At 43.9% G+C, this 22,613-nt stretch overlaps 1 protein-coding gene and 1 pseudogene across 1 annotated transcript in view; both read right to left on the bottom strand.

Moving 5' to 3' along the window:
- Dgkg (diacylglycerol kinase gamma) overlaps nucleotides 1-22,613 on the bottom strand; it is a 206,193-nt gene that overhangs the window by 43,857 nt on the left and 139,723 nt on the right. The window contains exon 21 of the mRNA XM_042667936.1: nucleotides 13,252-13,342. Within this exon, the coding sequence (XP_042523870.1) occupies nucleotides 13,252-13,342 (91 nt within the window). The remainder of the gene's footprint in view (nucleotides 1-13,251; nucleotides 13,343-22,613) is intronic.
- Nucleotides 8,040-8,601, bottom strand: LOC122097428 (annotated as a pseudogene).

Below are 22,613 nucleotides of genomic sequence, written 5' to 3'. Positions count from 1 at the left end.
AACTAGAGAGAATACTTTAAGTGTTAATAAATGGGTATGGAAGCTGGGCCAGCGGCTTGTGCCTGTAATCCTAGCCACTCAAGTGACTGAGATCTAAGGATCACTTTTTGAAGCCAGCCTAGGCAGGAAAAGTCCATGAGAGTCTTATCTCCAACAAACCAGTGAAAAAACTGGAAGTGAGGCCATGGCTCAAGTGATAGAGAACCAGCCTTGAGTGAAAAAAGCTAAGAGGCAGCATCCAGATTCTGCATTTGAGCCCCAGTACCAGCACAAACCAAACCAAACCAAACATGGTATGTATTGTGAGGAAAGAAAAGATGCTGTGTTGATGTGCTGACAGCATTATTGGAAAGTCAGTTTAGAACTTCTTACATACAATCAAAGGCCTACCATGCTTTTAGGGAGACTATTTTACATCCATCTAGAAACTAATGTCTAGTATGGGCAGTAAGATAATAAATAATAATAATATCCTCATATCTTAGATAATAATACGTATCATTTTTGAGTAGCTGTTAGGAACCTAGCACTGTATATTTTATGTCTAATCTTTTAACCCTGCAATGTCAGTGTTTGGATGCTTATTTATTTTTTCAGGTGAGGAAACATTGTCTCAGAGAAACCGAGGAAGGACTTTCTTTTCCCATTGGAACAGAGTTTGTGGTGTTGTCGGCCTTCAAGATTCCTGCAAGCGCTGCCAGCAGCAAGTTCAAGAAGCCAGTCCAATGTAGAGAGCACATGCTTGATGCCTGTTCATTGTGTGCTTTGTTTTCTGTGACGTAACAATTGGGAACATTCTAGGTACAAGGAATTCAATTGTTCATCCAAAGGAAAACATTAAAAAAGTAGGTTATCAAGTCAGGCTAGTCATGGGTCTATAAATGGAGGTCTAGCGTAGCTCAGGGTAGATTAAGAAGAGATTAATGGGAGACTATGTCAAGCATACCCCTTCAGTCCTGTGAAGAATCTTTTTGTGGAGGAGTGAGACAGCATGTTCCATTGACCCTGAAGGATGGAGATATGCCCAATAGATGGGAATTTCTGCACCCCACAAGTGCTGTGCACCTATTTTGTTCCAAGTGTTGTGCCAAGTGCCAACCAGAGAAGCAGATGGTGAGGAATGGCACTCACAATTCTTGTTCATCATCAGGAAGAACTTTCTGCAAGCCACGGCTGTCCAGCCATGCACAGTCTTCTTGAGAAGTAGTCAGTTTCTCACCCTTGGGGTATTCAGATGATTAGAATGTGCTAGAATGAATCTTTTGTTGAGTGTAAATTGAGCTAAATCTTCTTCCAGTTCAGAGATCCTAAGTTCAGAATTTGCTTTGGCAAGCAAGAGTGTGCTGAATGAATTAAAAAAAAAAGGGGGGGGGGTTGCCATCATGACATCCTTCCCCCGGGTCCTGTTGAGTCCAGTCTTGTCCTACTCAGCTGTATGCTGGGTACAAGACTCTGACAGTGAGCTGGGGAAGGGGAGCAGTTAGCCCGCATGGTGGCTGCCATCTGTGACAGGAATGATGGAGTTCTGGCAAGTTTGTGTGGGCTCCAGGAATGTAGCGTGGAAGCCATGTCTACACAACCTGCTTAAGAACATCCCATGGGCAGAAAATGTTTTCTTCCTCTTTAGCCCTCCTCTGTGGCTGTGCCAGGCAGGCACAATGGTGCCTTTGAGAGGGGCAGCTGGAAGGGGGTGTTGGCAAGAAGGCTGGAAGTCGAACATTGCAGCTGGGAGTGTGAGGGGGCCCAAGTTCATTTCCAGGAGTGAGCCTGCCCTGGGTGCCAGTTTCCAAAACAAAACTGCTTTTTCTCAGAGCTCACGGTGGTGGTGGTGGGTCGCCTCAGAGTTGGAGAGAGGGCAAAGCTGTTCCCTATCCACGGCTCTCTCCCAGCTTAGGAAAATCCTGCTGTGTTAAGGCATTCTTGCTCTGGATATAGATTAACAGGCTTTGCTGTCTGCCTGCGGGGGGTGGGGGGGGAGGGGAAGGCGCTGAGGCCAACTGAAGTTGGATGGGGCTTTCTGAGAAACCCAAGTCTTCTACAGATAGAGCAGGGCTGGTGGTCTAAAGGGAAACCCAAGTCTTCTACAGATAGAGCAGGGCTGGTGGTCTAAAGGGATTGGCAGGACTCAAGGGCAGGACTCAAGGACTCTTGGGCAACAAGAAAAGCTGAGACATGGAGACCCCTTCATGTGCCCTGCTGGTCACTTCCTCTCATTCCAGCTGCCTGGCACCTTCACTGCCATATGGGCTCTGCCCACTCACTGTCTTAACTCTGTTCAGTGGGAAAGAGGTAGGAGGAGCTTGGCATTTCCTGTTCAGGTTCACAGTTGTCGCAGACCCTCTGCTCCTTGCAAAGATCCCACCCAGAGCTCAAAGTGGGGAGGCTGTGGGAGGTCTTCTTACTTTCTGCGGGGTAAGAAGTCTGTAGGCTCTGTTCCCCCACCCCCTTCTTTGTGTCACAAACGGAGAGATAGATCCCCTTTATTCTAGCTGCTTCTAACAAAAAGATGTGACGTGAGGCTGGTCAAGTGGTAATTTCTATTAATGCTCACAGTAAATATGGGCTTTTCACACTTGGGTTCCATTTTACCATCAACAAATCACTACTGAGGAATTATTTCATTTTAGACTCTGTGCTAGGCCTGAGAATATAGTATGAATAATAATAAAGTCCTTGTTCCAGGATGCTGACTGCATAATGCATATGCCAAGTCCTGAAGTGCAGTTCCTCTGTCAATTAAATGGGCAGAAGGATTAAGTGGAAAGCAGAAATGCAGACTGTCTCTTGCTGGGCGGGGGGGTGGGGGGGGGTGGGGAGGAGAGGTTCCTTGGCATTGTGAGGGATATGTGGAATGAGATGATGGGCCTGGCATTAAAACTCATCTGATCTTAGAGTACTTATTTCCTTTCTTTCTTTCTTTCCTTCCTTCCTTCCTCCTTCTTTCTTTCTTTCCTTCTTTCTTTCTCTCTCTTTCTTTATGTGTATGTGCATGGTGTGTGTGTGTGTGTGTATGTGTGTGTGTATGTGTGTGCCACTACTGAATCTTGAACTCAGGGCCTTGCACTCTTGTTTTCTTTTTATTTATTTTTATTTTAACCACTCAAGGCTGGTTAAAGCTTGAGCCTTCACTTCTGGCTTTTTTGCTCATTAATTGGAGATACAGAATCTCAAGAGTTTGTCTGCCCTGGCTGGCTCCCAATAACAATCCTCAGATCTCAGCCTCCTGAGTAGCTAGGATAACAGGTATGAGCCATGTGTGTCTGTACTTACTTGTTTTTAGGAAACTCATTTTCTTTCAGAAACAATGAAAGTCATTCCCTTTGGTACACACCATGAGGGCTGCTACAAAAACTGAACTAAACAATGTATGGAAGGGCCAGAATTTGTTAAACCTTATAGTCCTGAAATATGAGTATGTGCTCAGGGTTATTTATGTAATCCCTTACAAGATTCCATGCCCTTCCTTAAAGAGTCAGTTCTTTATGTTTCTAATTCCTCTCTTAGAGGATTGTAGGAGCAACAACGCTGTGATCTTACATACTTATCCAGAAAATGAATCTATCCTCTACAGCCAGCAAGACAACCTCTTTAATACCTCAATTGTAGAGGAAACAAAGAATTGGGGTATTCTCCCTGAGGTTCACCATTGAGGGACAAAGATCATGAATTCTTTTCAAATATCCTAGATCTAAGAGAATAAATACCTTCCTGTTGATAGGTTCTCATAGTTCATTATTACTTAAAAGATGTATTTGTTTGCTAGACATTATTTGGGGACAGTTATTCTTTTACCAAGGGACCTTGGTATCCTAACAACTAAGCTCTCTGGGGCAGAGGTTAGCTGAGAGAATCTTCTTGAAACTTGTTGGGGGAGAAGATAATAACCTAGTATGTGAGTCATATGATAGCCACCCTCAGTCCTTTGAGGTTTCATGGTCTATCAAACATTCTGTGGATCACCCAACTACTTTGAAAACATGTAGGCCTCAGACTTAATCTTTAAAAGTTATTCCAAAGTCCTTGAAATACATTAAGTATGGATGACCAGGAGTCTAAAGACAAAAGAAAATCAAAGCCATTCAAAAGGAACAAAAGAAATTGGAAAGAATAGAAAAATAAATGCATGAATAGAGTCTTGAAGTGAACTATATGGTATACATTTGTAGGAAATAAAAAAAAGAGGGTCATTTAAGAGAGAGAAGTTATGTGTCAGAACTGCAAGCAAACAATGGGATTTTATAAGGGAAAATTGACAGAAACAATTTCTCCTTAGTCAGCAGAACAATTCTCTGTCAGTAAGGAAACTTGTAGTCCGTACACGCTTGAAAGGAGTAGAGGATGGGATGACGTTATTGTGTTTTTTGTTTTTGTACTGGGGCTTGAAATCAGGGTAAAGGCATTCTCTTGTGGCTCTTTTGCTGAAGGCTGGAGCTCTATCACATCAGTTGTACCACAGTGAGATATAGCTCTACTTCTGGCTGATTTGGGTTCCCTGGAGATAACAGTCTCAGATTTACCTGCCTGGGCTGGCTTGGAACTGTGATCCTCAGATCTCAGCTTCCTAAGTAGCTAGGATTACAGGCGTGAGCCATCATCACCCAGCAGCTGTGTTTAAGAATGGATGACAAGAAGACTCAAGAATCAGTCACAGAAGGCTGGGAAGGTGGCTCAGGGGTAAAGCGCTTGCCTTGCATGCTTGAGGCCCTGGGTTCGATTCCTCAGCACCCATAAGCAAAAAAACAAGCCAGAAGTGGTGCTGTGGCTCAAGTGGTAGAGTGCTAGCCTTGAGCTGAAGAGCTGAGGGGTAGCGCCCAGGCTCAGAGTTCAGGCCCACGACCGTACCCAAAATAAAAAAATAAAAACCAAAACAAGAATCAGTCACAGAGAGCCTCAGGAAGCTTGCTGTTATAGAAATAGGGCCAATATTATTATGAGACTGAAACAAGGCCCACATGATGGTGGTGCTGGTCCCACCTTGGTGAGACCGTGGGTTCCTTTTCTTCCTTGCGCCTTTCTCTTTGTGAAGCTGTTCTATGGTGCATTTGGATGACTTTCAAAAGCAGGAAAAGAGGTAAACAGACATGTTAGGAGGGAGCATGAAGCAGTGCTCAGGTAAGGATTTCTGGAGCAGTGAGAAGTAATTGCTGGGCAGGAAGAGGAAATAGATGTGGCAAGGGCTGCACTGGCTGGATGGTGTCACTGAGGAAAATGCTGGGACACACGGGTTGTTGGAGTTGATTAAAGAAGAGAATAGATTAGAAGAAGGATCTCTTCAAAGACTGTTCTAACCTTTCTCTTGACTCTAGGGTTTGATGTGCAATTAGCTTGCTTCTTTATTTTCTTGTCTCCCTTTCATTTTATCCATTGTGGCTGGTTGAGCAGAATAGTCAATTCTTACTTGCTTATACTGATACTGACTCTGAAAGGCTATTCTCACCCAATCTAAGAAAAGTCATGTCAAACCAGAAGAAACCGAGGCTTAACAAGCTCCTCCCCTTCTGTTTAAGAGTGCAGTTCTTCAGGTAGATGCCAAGGCAGAGCAGGAAATGCCCCTGTTAGAACCTGACAGCCATGGGCTTTTTGTTGTTGTTGTTGTTTTTCATTTTTTTCTATCTCACATGGCTTGGTGAACTTGGTCAAGCTACTTAAACCATAAAGTCTTTGATTTCTTTCTTTTCAAAAATAATAGTAAGAATGTGTGTGAGGTGTGTGTGAATACTATTGAAATACATTATGTCTATGTATGAAGATGGTGTAATGAGATACAATAAAACCTGTTAAAAATAGGGAGGAAGAGAAAGGGAAAAGGAAAAGCAATAGAGGGGTTAATCTGATTAAAGTATGAAAACACTATAGTGAAAATTTATGCAATTAATATATGCCAATTGAAAAGAAAAAAGGGAAAATAATAGCATGGAATTAGACTGAAGTAGCTAAAGGTATCTCCTAATCTTAAAGTAGTCTGACTTACCATTTATAAAATATCTTTACACACATGGTTGTACGTAATGTGCTTTTCAGAGTCCAGGATTCTTATAGGTGAGACCCAGATCATTATAACGATTCATCATTAGCACATGGCCTGGTACACTGCCTTTTTTAATTTCAGAAAAATTGTGGAGTAAAATTTTATTTAATATGAAACTAGCCATGTTAAAGTGTACAATTCAGAGGCATTTAGTATATTCACTCACAATGTCCTTTTCAGGTGTTAAAATAAGTCATTTGTGTTGGTCCCATTTTGTTGTAATAAAAAAAGTCTGTATTGCTGTTCTACCCAGAATTTGGGCTTAGGTATAGGATGCAACCTAGTCTAGGTGGGAGATACCTGCTGGGTTGGACAGCCCAACATGCATTTTCTCCTTCCCCCTCCTATATTTTTTCTTGTTCCAGAATTGGGGCTCAAACTCAGGGCCTTGAGCTCTTACTTGGCTTTTCCACTCACAGCTAGTCCTCTGTCATTTGAGCCACACCTAGCTAGCATGCATTTCAACTCTCCAGTGTCCTTTAGCAGGTCTGAAAACTCCCACTTCTTCTCTTCCTTATCTTCAGCAAGTGGGGCATTCAGAGAATGAGAGAACAGTTACTTAGGTGTAGCATGGCATGGCATACCCGTAATCCCAGCCCTCAAGGGGCTGAGGCAGAAATATTTCAAGCTTAAGTCCAACTACATAGTTAGATCTTGTCTCAGTTCTATTCTCTTCTCCCCATAATGAACAAGCTCTATCAGTGTCAGTGGAAAAAGAGCTCAGAACACAGCAGTGAGTGAAAAAGGCAGATTGCAGAACATGAGGGGTGGGTGGGTGGGGACCCCAATTTTATCTGTAATATTTTATTTCCCTGATTGAAATATGCTCCAAGGAAATGCAACACAATACTGATCCATCGATTCTGAGTGAGGGGAAAATGAGAGTATTTGATATACTTTTTTATTTTTATTTTTCTGCTGCTAGTACTGGGGCTCAATCTCAAGGCCTGGGTACTGTCCTTAGCTTTTTCACTCAAGACTGGTGCTCTACCACTTGAGTCATACCTCCACATCCAGCCTTTTGGTGGTTAACTGATGATAAGAGTCTCACTGACTTTTCTGTCTGAGCTGGATCTCAACCTACCCGATTAGGTAGCTAAGATTACAAGCTTGAGCCAACAGCAGCCTGTTTCATTTTCTGTATTTTTTTTAAGTCCTCAATAAAAAAAGAGTAAACATGAAAAAGTGTAGCTCAGTGGTACAGTACCTGGTAGAGCAATCATGAGGCTCTGAGTTCAAATCATAGTACCCTCCAAAGAGTGTGTGTGGGGTATTACTGGTATATAGAAACATATAATGGATACAGAAATTTTTTAAACCACTTTCACCATACCAATGTTCCTACTAGTGGACCTGACTAGCTTTCTCCTGAAATATTGTTTTTCTTTTTTTCCTTTTGTTTTTGTTTTCTTTTTGTCAGTCATGGGGCTTGAACTCTGGGTTTGGGTGCTGTCCCTGCGCTCTTCAACTCAAGGCTAGCAGGCTAGCACTCTACTGCTTGAGCCACAGCGACACTTCCAGTTTTCTAGTGGTTTATTGGAGATAAGAGTCTCACAGAGTTTCCTGCCTGGGCTGGCTTTGAACCATGATCCTCAGCCTCCTGAATAGCTAGGATTACAGGCATGAACCACCGATGCCTGGCTGAGAACATTGTTTTAAAAGTTAGATTAAATAGCAAGGTGTTAAAGGAGTTTTATTAGCTAGTCAGTAAAATGAAGTATTTTCACAGAACAAGAAATGAGTGCTCGAGTTGAAGCCTGCCTGGTTTGCTCCACCTAACTATGATCACACCTACAAACCTTTGCAAGGCTATTCTGGGGCTGGGATGGGGGAGGTGACTCACTTGTGAGTTCCCCCCCTCCCTGTTTACTCAGGTGAAATCAGGTTAGAATAAATATAAAGGGCTCTGGGGGAAGCATACTTGAGAAGATGCCTTAGACAAGGGATGGTAGTTGACGGGAGGGTGTGGTTACATGCCATTTCTTCTTTCAAATTTCACTGACATTTTATTGGCCTTTGGGATTTATTTGCCAGGTAGGATGATCCCATCATACTTCTGCTGGAACCAGCACATGGCCTCCTCTTTGCTCATTCTGTGTTTGGCCCCAATGCAGCCTGTCCTGCGCTTCTTGTCTGCAATGCTGAAACCTGGCCTGCCCAGCACCACATAGAAGTCCAGGCCGTGGATACCAATGCTTGAGGGTCCTATTTGATGCCCAGATCGATGTGTTCCTGGATTCCAAAAACCAAAGTTTCCAGTATCTGAGAAGTTGTTTTTTCTTAATTCATATTCCCGCACCTTCAGACTTTTCTCCAGGATTTCTTCCGCCTCAGCCCCACGGACCGGGCAGTGGACAGCAATCTTTTCATTTCTCCTGATGCCAAAGGATCTGACAGTGTATCTAGCTTTGGAAAACACTGGGGTCTGCCCTGTGAGCTGCTCCACCACCTTAGCTGCCCAGGTCAGTCTGCCTCCACTCTCCCCGACACAGATGTTGAGGCAGAGCTTGCGGATTCGAAGCTCCAGCATGGGGTTCTCTTTTTCACCTTGATCCGCCATGATAGAGAGAGAAAAAGAGTCTTCTTTCTCTTTTTAAATTAACTTTTTGAGCCTGTACTGGAGCTTGAACTCAAAGCCAAGGTGCTCTTCCTTGGCCTTTTCACTCAAGGCTGATGCTCTACTACTTGAGCCACACGTCCACTTCCAGCTTTTTTAGAAGTTATAAAAGATACAATTCTCACTGATATTTCTGCCAGGGCTGTCTTTGAAACATGATCCTTATTTCACAACCTCTTGAGTAGTAAGAACTACAGGTGTTAGCTACCAGTACCTGGCACAAGCCACTTCTTAATGAGAGCCAAATACAAAGTACCGAACATCCTGGTTCCAGACATAGTCCAAATGTTCACAGGTCTTCATTTGCAATGATGGCCTGCTTTTTATCCAAAATGGTTGAGTAATCAGCAAAGTGGCTACACCCCATACCTGGTCCACTCACCACTGCCCATTAACTCTTGGGTTTTTGGGAAGCCTGACCTGGTTCACCTGCTCCAAGGTTCTGGACCTCAAGTGAGCTTCTTCCTTTCTGTTAGCCTAATCCCTACTCTGGAAAAATGATTAAAACATCTTCCACTTAGCGTGGCTCTGAAGATTCTGTGGGACACTTAACACCACTTCCAGATAATTAACAATTAACAAAAAGCCCTGGAAAATGTCAACAGTGCTCTTGGAGCAGAAAGACCAACGCTTCTTCCCTCCAATTTATAGATAAAAATACTGAAGCTCAGATATATAGTTCAGCAGTATAAAATAAGACTAACCCCACACCTTGTGCGTGTCAGTTGGGGCTTCTTATGCAGTCCTGGACAAGTGTGTGTAAGTGAGCAATAAATCTGGGGTTACCTCCTCCTCTGTCTGAGTCACTGGGCCTCTCTTAAAGATAATCCAGAGTGATCTGGTTCTATCTTCCTTAGCACTCTTGAAGGGAAGTGAGCTCTCTATTAACCAGTTCTTATCTGTTCTGTGAATTATATCCTCCTGTCACCTGGCCCAGGAGCTTTATTTCAGAGATGAGGCCAATCTCCTACTCCTTCTCAACCATCCACTACCCTCAGAGAGAATCCATAAGCCATGTGAATAATAGCCTTTAATAGAGAACTCCCTAGCAAAATTACATTTGAACTTTGTCTCACCCATCCACCATTTTTCTAGTGACCAAACAGACTTTGCTACCTGTTCCCTGAGATCCTTATCATTGTATCCCTTTTCAGTCATGGTTTTCTCATTCATAACATGAGGGCATGAATATCAGCCTTGCATGTTCTATGGGTTAAGGTACAACATGAGGCTGTGTTTTACTCTCTGACTTTCCTTCCTACTGAATCTCTCATTCCTTCTTGGAATGGGAAGTAGAACTACGTCTTCAGATCATCTTTGCTTAGCATTTCTCAGCAGAGCAGCACAGTTGCCAGAACCCAAAGAAAACCAGATGGTCCCATTGACCATAAAAGAGGGAGAAAGGTTTATTGAGTTTTTAACACTTGTAGGTAAATCTTTGCTTACTGAGTTCTAAGCTAAACTAGAATCATTGCTTCCCAGTTTCCAGCAATGAAGTCTTGGTCAAGTTAGGAAATGTATCAGATTCATTTAAAGAAAATTTGACAATATTTGTTTCTCTGGGTCTTTTAGCAAATGTTGAGGGTAGACAGTTAAAACATGTGACTTTTCTGCCCCTAACTTTCCTTTCTTCCCTCTCTCCCTCTCTCCCTCCCCTCCCTGCCCCCCCTCTTTCCTTCCCTTCTATTCCTTCCCTTCCCTTCTGTTCCTTCCTTTTTCCTTCCTTCCTTCCTTCCTTCCTTCCTTCCTTCCTTCCTTCCTTCCTTCCTTCCTTCCTTCCTTCCTTCCTTCCTTCCTTCCTTCCTTCCTTCCCTTTTTTTGCTGGTCCTGCTAATTCAAGGCTAACATTCTACCACTTGAGCTACAGCACCATTTCCTGTTTTCTGGTGGTTAATTGAAGATAAGAGTCTCAAGGACTTTCTTCCCTGGGCTGGCTTTGATCCGCAATCTTCAGATCTCAGCCTCCTGAGTAGCTGTGATTACAGGCATGAGCCACCAGCACCCAGCTTGCACCTAGCTTTTCTTTTCCCATCTATTTACCATTCTAACTCTCTGTGCCTTAACTTGCCTTTCCATAAAGTGGGAATAAAGTTCCTGGACTATTAAATTCCTAGAGCCATTGTGTGACTTGGAATAAAGGCGGAGGCAGGTCTGAAATCAATGAAGTATAGTCAGAACCCGTGGATGGGGTTTTGTCAGACTGGTTGACCTGGAACTAGTGAATACTGTGCTGGTCATCACAGGCCCAGGCTGTGTGTATAGCAGCCACATTTAGACAATCACTTAATATAGAGTTTCTTACTTGCTCCTCCTGAGGCCCACCATGCTCTCCCATCTACCTGTTCTGCTTTGCCATGCCCTTACACCTGCCACGCACCTTCCTTGTCTGACTCTCACAATGCCCTCTGGCTGGGTCACTCAGGGCCGTCCATACACGTTAGATGTAGCAATGGTGACTGCCCCAACCCTGCAGGCTGTCAGAAGCCACAATCACATGAAACCCTCACCCATACTTTCTCAGTTTACCCTCATGAATAAATACTAAAAAGACTCATTATGGGGAGATAAGGAAAACAGGAAGTGTTTCTGAAAGCTCTCAACAACCCACAGCATGAACAATCCCCTCCTGAGGCCACCAGTGTTTTTTTGCCACTAGGCCACCAGCCCTCTCAGTGACTGAGGAAGTACTGCTGGGTTTTGGACCCAGAGGGGCCATGGGGCATGGCCAGCTTAGAGCCAGAAGGGCGGAACGTAGAGGTAGGGGAGCTGAGCTGCTGTATTCTGGGCACAATGTCAAAGCCAGCTGCAGGGAGAACAAGCAGTCGCTGTGTGCCTGCAGCTGGCCGCGGTTAGGCCAGGGCTGTCCCTCACTAGTGGTATATTTAAAGAGATCCCACCAGATGATGGTGCCAAGGGGAAAAATGCTAACAGATCTCTGCTAGCCACAGTTAGTTCCTCTGCCAAGGCGCTCCTCCTTCAGCCACAGCTTCCAGACTGAATATTTATATGTAAACAGAGGAGGGCTGGCTCCCCAACCTCTCTCAGCCATCTACCACCCAAGGATACAGGCCCCTGAGTCTCTGTGCCCTTTAGAGAAGCTGGCCAGTGGACAGGGGATTAGCCAAGGATTGGTATCTCCCACCCTGGTGTCAGTAACCCAGCAACCAAACTGGTGAGCCCAACAGATGAGTCAAACAGAGCCTTGCAGAACCTCTGGCTTGATGTTCTGTTTGTGAAAAGTCCCTGCTAGGGAGCCGGTGCACAGCCTTCCTCCAGCTCCCTCCAGGGCGTGGCAGGGCTTTCCCATCCTGCCTCAGGGCTAACCCTCTTCTCTCAAAGGAGTGTCCAGGACCCACTGGACTGCTCATGGAAGCTTCCAGACCAGACTGGGAGGGGGGGGGGGCGGTGTGAGTGGGAGGTGTAGGCAGGAAGAGCCAATGCTGGAAGGAGGAATTCTGTTTCCTTCATGTGTTGTTCTGAAGTGGAAATCAGATTTCAAGCCTGAACTCCACGAGAAGGTGGGGTTAGAAGCTAAGAACTCATGGGCCTGAGGTCCTTCAGAGTGAAGACTGAGCAGATATGCTTGGAAATTTGTACATTCACATAGCCAGAAATAAAGAGATGCTCAGAGCAGTCCGTGAGAGGCCCTCAGGAGAGCTATCCTACCAAGGAAAAGAGCTGGGCAGAGAAAGGGAAGCAGACAGACAGCTTATCAACTGGGGAAGGGGCCCCAAGGGCAAAACAGTTGGAGGCAGGCTGCTACAAGTGCTGGAAGCCTTAGGAAAACAAAGTACAGCAACAGGATCTGCGGCATCATCTGTAGTGCCTGGTTCACAATGGAAATGCAGGGAGGGCTCTTGGTTAAAAAAAATAATCAAGAGTAGAGAAGTGACAGTGAAATCGCCATTCTTCATTACTGATGAAAGCCAATGAAAAGATGATGAAGAATTTCAGGAGAACAGATTCTTCTGAGTTCTGTGAAGGTACGGACAGAACACGCAGGAAGCTGTCCCCAGTACCTATAAGTTCAGCTCCTTCAGGTGGGTGACTGAGGGATGTCTGGTCAAACTCACAACCCCCAAATTCTCCATGGCAACCAGTTCCAAGCCTCTTACAGGGGCCTATGACACTGCTGCTACCCCATGAACAGCCCTCTCCCTGGATGGTAACTGTCTTTGCCTCTTTGAGGGGGTAGCAGTCATACTATGTTGGGAGGACAGCTAAGGAAACTATGGCCATATGGGTCCTAGAGTCCCTAGAGATTCTCTGGACAGGCCAAGAAAGGCAGGTCCATCAATTGGAGTACTAAGAATGAGGTTATTGAAGGTGTTTGAGGATAAGATAAAGGTATGACAAATAGACTACACTTTAGATTACTTCTTAGTGAACCAAAAGGTTGTTTCCCGAAGGTTTTGTGTGTGTGTGTGTGTGTGTGTGTGAGAGAGAGAGAGAGAGAGAGAGAGAGAGAGAGAGGGAAAGAGAAAGGGAGAGAGAGAGAGAGAGAGACAGAGACAGCGAAACAGAGAGATAGAAAGACAGACAGACAGACAGAGAGAGAAAAGTAGAAGCAATGTTCAGGAAGCTTTCTCCCCACATGAGAGCTTACCTCTAGTTCTATGTGGTCATGGAGTTTCTTACAGGTGGCTGCAAAGGTTTCTGAGGTGCCAAATTCAAAGTACCATAGCTTGTTCTTCATCCTGGACCATGAAACACAGAAATAACTCAATATTCAGTACTTGAAATAGTTACATACAAAAAGCTGCTATTTGGTCCAGGAGGCCCAACCCTTTGGCATTCTCTAATACTACTTTTTCAGCACTTGGTAATCAGATGATTGAGGAAGAAAGAGTTCTAACAATTTTTTTTTTTTTTGCTAGGAACTTAGAAAATGTGTTCATTTCTTAGACATCATGGGAACTCTGAGTGACTGTTCAGTATGCTCTGAACAATTCTGGTCAGAGCAGGAGAAAGGCCTGTTTCCCTCTAGAGCTGTTCCAAGGAAAGAGTTCTATGGAATATCAACCAGAGGTCACATGTTGTAGTCACAACATGCTCTGGTCACTGTCTTTCTACTATGAATGCAGATGACCTTAGGCAGAGCCTTCTTTTGGTAGGTTGGGGGTAGGAAGGGGAGGTCATATAGCTTTTTGAGACTGAAGAGGTAGCAGTTTTAAGACAGGAGGGAAACCCACACTTAACTCAGCCAAAATCTGTGCTACTTTGTCTATTCTTTCATGCGGGAAGAAGAATGAGAAAATTCTGACTCTGCAGGCAAGTCAGAAAGAGAGGGAAAAAAAATGTGTATTGTTTGGAAACAATAGATGATACATCCTCCCCTCCACTTAGACTATGACAGTCCTTCATTTAAGAATAGGTCTTGTCTTATTTGTTTCATGGTAGAAGCTCATCTTTTGTTGTTGTTGGTGGTGGTCATGGGGCCTGAACTCTGGGCCTGGGCGCTGTCCCTCAGCTCTTCAGCTCAAGGCTAGCACTCTACCACTTGAGTCACAGTGCCACTTCTCATTTTCTAGTGGTTTATTGGAGATAAGAGTTTCACAGACTTTCCTGCATGGGCTGGCTTTGAACTGCGATCCTCACATCTCACCTTCCTGAGTAGCTAGGATTATAGACGTGAGCCACCAGTGCCTGGCTAACGCTCACTCTTTTGAGTTAAGAAATTTCAGCGTTTTCTTTAGGAGAGAATTCCTTCCATGGGATCCCTGTGTAGCAACAAAGTCAGATGGTATGCCTGACACTTGGTGGTTGTGATCAGATGGTCTCACCAGGAAGTGTTCCTGAAGGTATTTCATTCCTTCCATCCCAACTGTCACCCCATTATCAGGAGCTGTCTAAGTGAGGGGACACCTGTCCAGTTTACAAGCTGGCAGATATTGCTAAGGGAGGATTTGAAAAAAATCATACTCTTCTTGGCACTCAGGAGAGAGGAAGCCACCTTAAATGTTTACTAATCCTCTGTCTTCAGTTTTGTGGACTAGCAGGGAAGAGACATTCTTCAAAGAAAGGAAGGCTCCTATTTCTTTCTGGTGTTTCTTAGGCCATAGCAGATGACTCATCAGAATAACACATTTTCTCTGCATCATTCTAACACTCTACCTAGAATGTGAAGTTGAGTCTGTGTTCATCCATTGCGTGCAGATTTTGAATCTCTAGTTGGAAAGTAGCCTATCTGACTTTTCATTTGTGAAAATAAAGGAAGATGATGAAGGAAATTAGAGAGGAACTATGCCACGTGGACAAAAGTTAAAAGAACCAGGGCTACTTTAAGTACACCAACGCTCTCAACCAGGGTAGAATTCCCGAGACATAGAACTCTTCTGTCTTCAGGATGGCAGATGGTCTCTATGGCTGAGCCCCAATGCCATAGCAGACATTCTCACTGTATTCACAGGATGTCGGTTGAATAAGTCTTTCCATTTTCTAAGGATGCTATGGTGGGGAAAAAAAAAAGGGGGTGGTTGGGGGGAAGCATTGTTCTAGAAGAGTGGCTCTCTGCCCTGAAGTGTGCATATATAAATCACCCAAGATTTTGTTACCCTACAGATTCTGATTTAGTAACTCAGGGTTAGAGCCCCCATCCCTCATTTCCTAACACACACACTTGCTGCTGCTTCTGGTTATAGGGATCTAGAGAGTTCCTATGTAATTGTCAAGAGCTTGTACTGATGAGAATTACTGGGGAATGTGAATCAGATGCTGCTTCCACGGCTCCAGTCTGTAGAGGAAACGTTGCTTTAATCCTAGTACGGTGAAAGCTGTGGACAGACAGAACTGGTTAAACCTGATGGACAGAGAAAGTTCTTCAGGGGAATAGAAGGATCATCAGAGACCAAGTAACGGGGGACAACACAGGTTGTCCCAAACACCAAGGTCAAGCATTCTTTTCCAACAGCAAGGAGAGGCCCAGTGTAGTTCCATTTTCAAGTGTCACTGCTGGTCTGAATCATGGTTTTGGAAAGTTATTGCCAGAAGATTTAGAGTTTTAATAAAATTTCCAGAAGCCACAGCTATTTTCTTTCATAAGTGGCTCTTTTATGATTTAATAAGGTTAAAGGTCACAACTAGGTCATTGAAAAAAAGATTGAGAGGATTAAGTGGACTATTTAGGCACTTGCCAAAGGGCAAACTGTTTAATCTTTGAGTGTGTGTGTGTGTGTGTGTGTGTGTGTGTGTGTGTGTGTGCAGGGGGGGGAGGGGAGAAAGTAGAGGGCTTGAATTCAGGTCCTGGGTACTGCCTCTGAGTGTTTTGCTCAAGGCTGGTGCTCTACCACTTAAGCCAAATCTCTAATTTCTGCTTTCTCGGTGGTTAATTGGAAAGTAGAGTCCCACAGACTTTCCTGCCTAAGTGGGCCTCCAACCCTGATCCTCAGATCTCAGCCTTCTGCATAGCTATGATTACAGGCGTGAGCCACTGGTGGAGCTGGGATGGTGGTGGAACCCTGTACTGTTTCATTCTTTTAAGCCTCAGTTTCCTCAGCAGTAAAATAGAGATAAAAGCCTTGCCTTAAAGGGTAGTTGAGAAAAATAAATGAGCAAAGCATCTCACATGATGCTTGATGCTCACCCAAACTGCTAGTCATGCAGCATTAACCATTATTATTTCAGTGTCTTTTGGATTACATAGTAAGGCAAGAATGACAACTTTGGTTGTATAGCTGTAGACACTATATATTTATATTTTCTGAGCTAAAACCTATGCAGTCATATTTATTAAATCATGCGTTGTGAATTTTGGCCAAAAAAATATGTTCTCCACATGTCTAATTTAATAGATTTTTTCCCCCAGAGTCACAGGACACACCCTATTCCTTGGTTAATTATCTTGACTTGTCACATGATTGATCAAAGATGCGATTGCAAATATTCTGCTGAGAAACTGCATGTTTGATGTGAAACAAAGTATTTATTAATGCAACAAACATCTATTGTGCTAGGCAGGGACTAGAGGGTATGCTAGATAGGAAAAGGACAAAATACAGCATTCCATGAGTCAGTCACCTGGAAAGGAAGACAAGGAAGCAGAACATTTAGTGGTGGGCTAAACACTGAAGGACTAAAGGAGGAGGGACACCCAATATTCAGTGGGGTCAAGGGCAATTAGAGCAAGCATCCTGGGAAGAGGGTGATTCTGGTGTTGAGTTCAGAGGCTATCCAAGGAAAACAGACAAGGTGAACTACAGGCATTCCAGGCAGAGGCAGAAGCCCCAAGTTTCTCACTTGTGCTGTGATCTACCTATTTTATGCTTCCTACTATAGTGGGGATGGCATATGTTTGCCACCATGCTTAACTTTTTATGTTGAATGGAGTCTCATGGTCTTTTTCTACCCAAGACCAGCCTGGAATCATGGTCCTCCTGATCTCAGATTCTCATATGGCTGGGGTGACAGACATGCATCACCACTTCTAGCTAGCTATTGATTAAGAAGGGATGTCACTTCTAGCTAGCTATTGATTAAGAAGGATGTCACCCATATGGTGTGAGGTCATCTTGAGCAGTAATCTTCCTGATCTCAGCCTCCTACACAGCAAGGATTACAGGCGTGAGTCACTGGTGCCCAGCTGCCTCAGCTACTTTACCCTCAGCCCTTGTTGGAGGACTCTGTTCTGATCGTGGCACTGGCCTCCTGCTTGTTTCATCTTTTGTTATACAAGACATGGCATTTGGAAGCTGGGAAGCCAGAGTTCAGTCATGGCTTTGCTACCTACTGACTGGCAAATCATTTAGGTTCTGTGATTCCGCCTTTCTTCTTATACAAAGCAGAAATATTCTCTATCCAATAAATTTGTGAGGCTGATGTGGAACACGAAGCAGGTGTTTAATGCATAGTAAGTGCTTAATAACTGTCTTTCCTTGTTGCTAAGAGACAGGATTACTGGAAGACTCCTTACCTCTTTCCCCAGTGGCCTCAGAGTTAAGGGCAGGAACAGTGTGGGGATCTATCCCATGTGGCCAATGATTTTGTTGTTGTTGAGAGAATAAAAGTAATAAGGTTTTAATGACTGTTGGAATTCTTTTTCTTTATGGCTCTTCTTGCATTTTCTTTGGCCACCATTTATTTCCTCTCATAATCGCCTTTCAGCTGGAGATGACTAATCCTCAGTCCTCAGGCTTGTTTCCAGGTATATGAAACTTTCAGGTGCCTATTCAGGTTCTTATCTACCCAGATGAACCCATTCTTGAGACAGAAGACCCTCTTCCTGGCTCCAGAGGAAGCCATGGAGAGGAGTGACAATGAATAGTCATGGCACCATGGATTGACTATTTCTGGGTTGTCTTAATTTCCCCTTGGTTTATAAGAAAATAACATCAATTGCACACTAGTTAGTCAAGTCTTTTCATTTGACAGATGAGGGAAGAAATGAGACTAATTAGAAATGTTCTTTTATGTTTGTCAGCAGTTCAGGGCTGGAATCAATCATCATCCTCAAAGCTATGAATAGACTGTTTTTAAGGATGCCCAGAAGTAAAACCCAACTAGCTGCTGGCCATTTATACCACCAGTAGAAGCAGTGGATATTTTGCTCCTTCCACCACCCCAAACTCCTGGTGGCCCTTTTCTGAGAATCAAGGAAGTTTTAAGTGCAATGTTTTTTTTTGAAGACATCAAAAGTCAGAACATGAAAACACTTTTTGGGCTTAGAAGTCTACACAGAAAACACAGTTGTTTCTAGAAATAGAAGCCCTTGAAGTGAAGGTATTCCTTTTTGTGGTTTGGACTTTGATAGTCAGGTTCCCTGAGTGTCTCATGATTCAAATAGCTAGTTGGGCCCTCTGTGTCTGTCAGCAGTAGGGTTTGGAGGCTGGATGTGGATGTTAGTGGGAAAATGGTGTTCTGTGTTGAGTAGTAGGGGAAGAATGATGGAGTAGAGGCCAGGCTGGACCAGCAGTCAGGCGGCCTGTCTTCCAGCGTCAGGCTTCAGATCAGCAAGTGATATCACAGGAGGCACTCAGAACCCGGTACCTCAGTTCCCTTAGCTTACAGCAGACAGTGTGGTCTGATTTCTAAGGTTTCTTTACACTCCCCAAATAACTGGTTAATACCACTCAGGACACAATGGAAGGCTCTGTGTGTGGCATAACTAGTGCCACGTAAGGGTATGGGTGCAAGTATTCCCAGAACGGCCATTTTGAAAGAGAATCCAGATATATTTTATAGGAAAAAAATCTCTTGGCTATTTGTTCTGGCAACAAATTCAACTCTTTGAAGATACTATATAGATACAAACCTACACATTTAGAAAAATATATTTAGCTAACAGGTCATCTTGTACAAGATATATATATTTTTTTCATAAGGTTTATGTCAATGAAAAAGTAAATGATTCAAGGTCTCACTTGGCTTTTCTGGGTTATTGGTGGCTTTGGGTTTAATCTGCACTACTATTTTACTATTGGAGATAATAGACTAGGGCCAGGTTATTAAGGTTAAAAAAAATCTAGTAAATCAAGCAGGCATGGTATAGAAACACAGGAAGGGCAGGTTCAATTAAATTAAAACATAATGATAAATGTTCACAGTGGTACTAGAATACCTGTTTATATTTTATATAATCTGAATCCCAAATGTCTTTGTAAATGTAGCAATATTGTTAACTGAAGTTTACATCAAGAACATTAAAGAAAAAAAGGGCAAGTGGGCTTATTTGTAAAGCCAGGATATGAAATCCTGGAAGGGGCCAGTGACTGTCACTTCTTCACAGGTGCTGCAGAGGCCATCTGTGTCACCCATACAACCAGCTGCCCTGGCCCATCAGATACTTATCACCACACCTAATCCACCCTGCATGCTGTCCCCTGGTCTCACTGTGTACAGAATGGACACCCAGTGGCCCGCGGGCACAGAGCTGTGGATAGAATAATCTTTTCCAAGAGGCTAGAGTGGCCCCTTTGCTTCAAGGGAAAGTGAACACCCAGCAATCAGGAAGGAGGGTTTATAAATAGCTGTTTTTGTACACTTGAATGAGACTCTTGTGCCTGCTGCTCCTGCCAACAGATTTATGTTGGCTCAGTGTATTTCAGCTTCAAGAAGCAAGGTATTCCCTGGCTTTATTCCATACTTGGGACAAGACTGGTGTTCATGGCACTCAGAAAAATCTAGGGTGATTAATAATGAGAGGACTGGAAGCCAGACACCATGAGGGAGTGGGCCAAAACACGGGGAGGGAGGGGGCAAGAAAAAGGGTGGGGTTCAAGAGAGGTCCTGAAGGAAAAAGGTTGATAATGGAGTCTTCAACTTGCTTAGGATGTGTCTTATTGTACAACCATAGAATCCTTTTAATAGCATAAGAAGTAATTTTCATGTGTCAAAAATTACCTATAAAACCACAGATGACAGATTGTTTGCATTTAAATGGTTTTTGGAAATCAGAGACTCCCAACCATGGGATGACATGTTTCAAGGAGACTTCCACAGTAGAAATGTAATCCATGAGTTGCTGCCAACATTTCTTAAGCTAGAATAGTCTTTCATAAAGACCACATAGGCTAAAGAGCAGGTTAAAAATGTGGAATGGTTCAAAGCCAGACTGGACAGAAAAGTCAGGGATAATCTTACAGCAAAAAGCCAGAAGTGGAGGTATGGCTCAAGTGGTAGAGTGCCAGACAAATGAAAATGCTAAGGGGGCAGTGCCAAGGCCCTGAGTTTAAACTTTACTATCGAATACACACACACACACACACACACACACACACACACACACACACACACACACACACGGAATGGAATTAATTGCATTGCTACTGCTTGATATCTAGAGATACTGAATGAATGGCAAGTGGATGTAGAGTCATAAAAAGTGGGAGAATCAATGACTCTTTAAAACAACATTCTGACGGGCAGAAATCGTGTTCCATAAGGCCTCCTTGGATGGTGTTGGGGGATAAACTAATGCAATACTGATAGTAAAAAGGCACATGCAGAACTACTATTCCATAGCTTGTGACACATACTAGCAGACTTAGATCAGACCTTGATGATGCATCTGGGAACTACAGAATTGGAATGTAAATTACAGCTCTGACTTCCAGTCCAGGTTCTTTACTGCTCCACTCGTGCTGGCTCCCACTGCTATGCTCTGGTAGCACCAAAGAGAAATGGAGCAGTCAAAGTCATAAGAACAAATAACTCAGCTGGGCACTGGTGCTCCCGCCTGCAATCTTAGCTATTCAGAAGGCTGAGATCAGGAAAGTCCATGAGACTCTTATCTCCAATTAACTACAGAAAACCAAAAGTGGAGCAGTGGCTCAAAATGGTAGAGCACTAGCCTTAAGCAAAAGGAGCTCAGGGACAGTGCCCAGGCACTGATTTCAAGCCCCACAACTGACAAAGAAAAGAGAGAAAAGAATAAATGATTCAAAACTGGGCTATTCTCATTTATGCTTTGTAGCTGTGTTTGTCCACATCTACTACTCACATCCTGGACATGGTCTTGAGATCCCAGCTCAAGGTTGATTGGCTCTGGCTACTTGAGACCCAGCACTGTTCTTTCATCTCTACTCTTGGTTCAGAGTAACAATAAACAAATCCATAGCCTCATGTCTAGAGCATTTTCCCTATACTTTAAGGTTGAATTGGGGCTCCAACGAGTCTCTAGCCTTAAAGTAGTGACTTTTGTCTTTCATGCAAGATACATTTTGTTCCTGTGGACTATGGATACATTCTCCTTTGATAGGCTTTCCTGAATTCTGTCTGGAACCTCCTGTCAATATCTCCTCCAAAGGGCAGAATTCCAAGCACGATAAAGCCTGCCAAAGTCTGAAATCAGATCCTCCCCCAGTGCAGTACATAGGGGCAAAGAGCTGTGCATGTGGGTGTCTCTGGGGCTCATGATCTACAATCACCCAACACGTTCCCAGACGCTGCCTCTCTGAGGACACACCATCTCCTCAAAGTCCCAGAAGTACAACCAGAGAGCTGCCTTAGCAATGCGAATGCCACCACTTTCATTTGGTGAAGGACCCTCAGGTAGCACCTCTGGGAAGCAGGTGAGGCAGGGCACCATCTTGCCAACGTGTTCCTGTAGGAAACCCTCATTTTCTAGTGGGGTTTGTCAGACAATATCAGTCCTTGCCAGTAGAAAATAGTTCCCTTCCCTCTCTAAACACAACCAAACAACAACAAAGAAACAACCACAACAACAAACTCACAAAGTTTGCCTGATTCCTCACAGTATTTTCTCCTTTTGAAGAATAATACAGTTACTGGTGGAAAGAAAATCACCTTCAGGCTGATTTGGCTAGAGCATTTACCAGGGAGCAAAGCCAAACATTGAACAGAAAGGACAGGCAGGCTAGGAATGTATCCCTAAAGTAGTGTAGTGATTGCTTAGCTGCATTCTTCAGCATTCATACATCCATCAGCCCATGAGGCTTGAATCTGAAGGCGGGAAGGAACAGTTAAGACATAGGTAGGCGAGGACAATTTATTAGAACATAAGCTCTGAAGGCCGAAGGAGGCAGCTGCCTGGCTGGAACGGAGCTTCTGGTTGCGGAAGGCCACTTCTTGGCTCCTGACCAACCAGGGCTAAAAAGCGGAACTGTCTAGGGGAGATGAGGCAAAACCTTGGAAACAGATCCACATTTCACCCTACTGTTACTACAGGTGAGTGCCCAGGAATGTACACAGAGCTCTGTCTTCCCTCTCCAGCCCAACCTGTCCCAGGCTTCTGCGAATAATCTCAGTTCCCACTTCTCACACATTTCCTGCATGAACCCTACTAGTGGGTTCATGCACCCTTATTTGGTCCTTATAGATGTTAGGACTATTTTTAGGCAGATGCAAAGCCAGGCAGAAACGATTTCACGGAGTTAGGTGATGTGGGCTGAATGTGTCTGCTCCCCTCTCCCCTTCTCCCCACCAGCTTTTCTGGACATGATGGTGATAGGTCAGGTTACCAAGCTCTTTGCTTAAGCCATTTGTTTGCCACTCTGAGCACATTTCCCTGTTCTA

This window comes from Dipodomys spectabilis, unplaced genomic scaffold (assembly GCF_019054845.1).
Source record: "Dipodomys spectabilis isolate Male_0828 unplaced genomic scaffold, ASM1905484v1 ptg000017l, whole genome shotgun sequence".
Classification (NCBI taxonomy): Eukaryota; Metazoa; Chordata; class Mammalia; order Rodentia; family Heteromyidae; genus Dipodomys; species Dipodomys spectabilis.
Note: the sequence above shows the minus strand (reverse complement) of the source record. Positions and strands in the feature narration are given on the sequence as shown.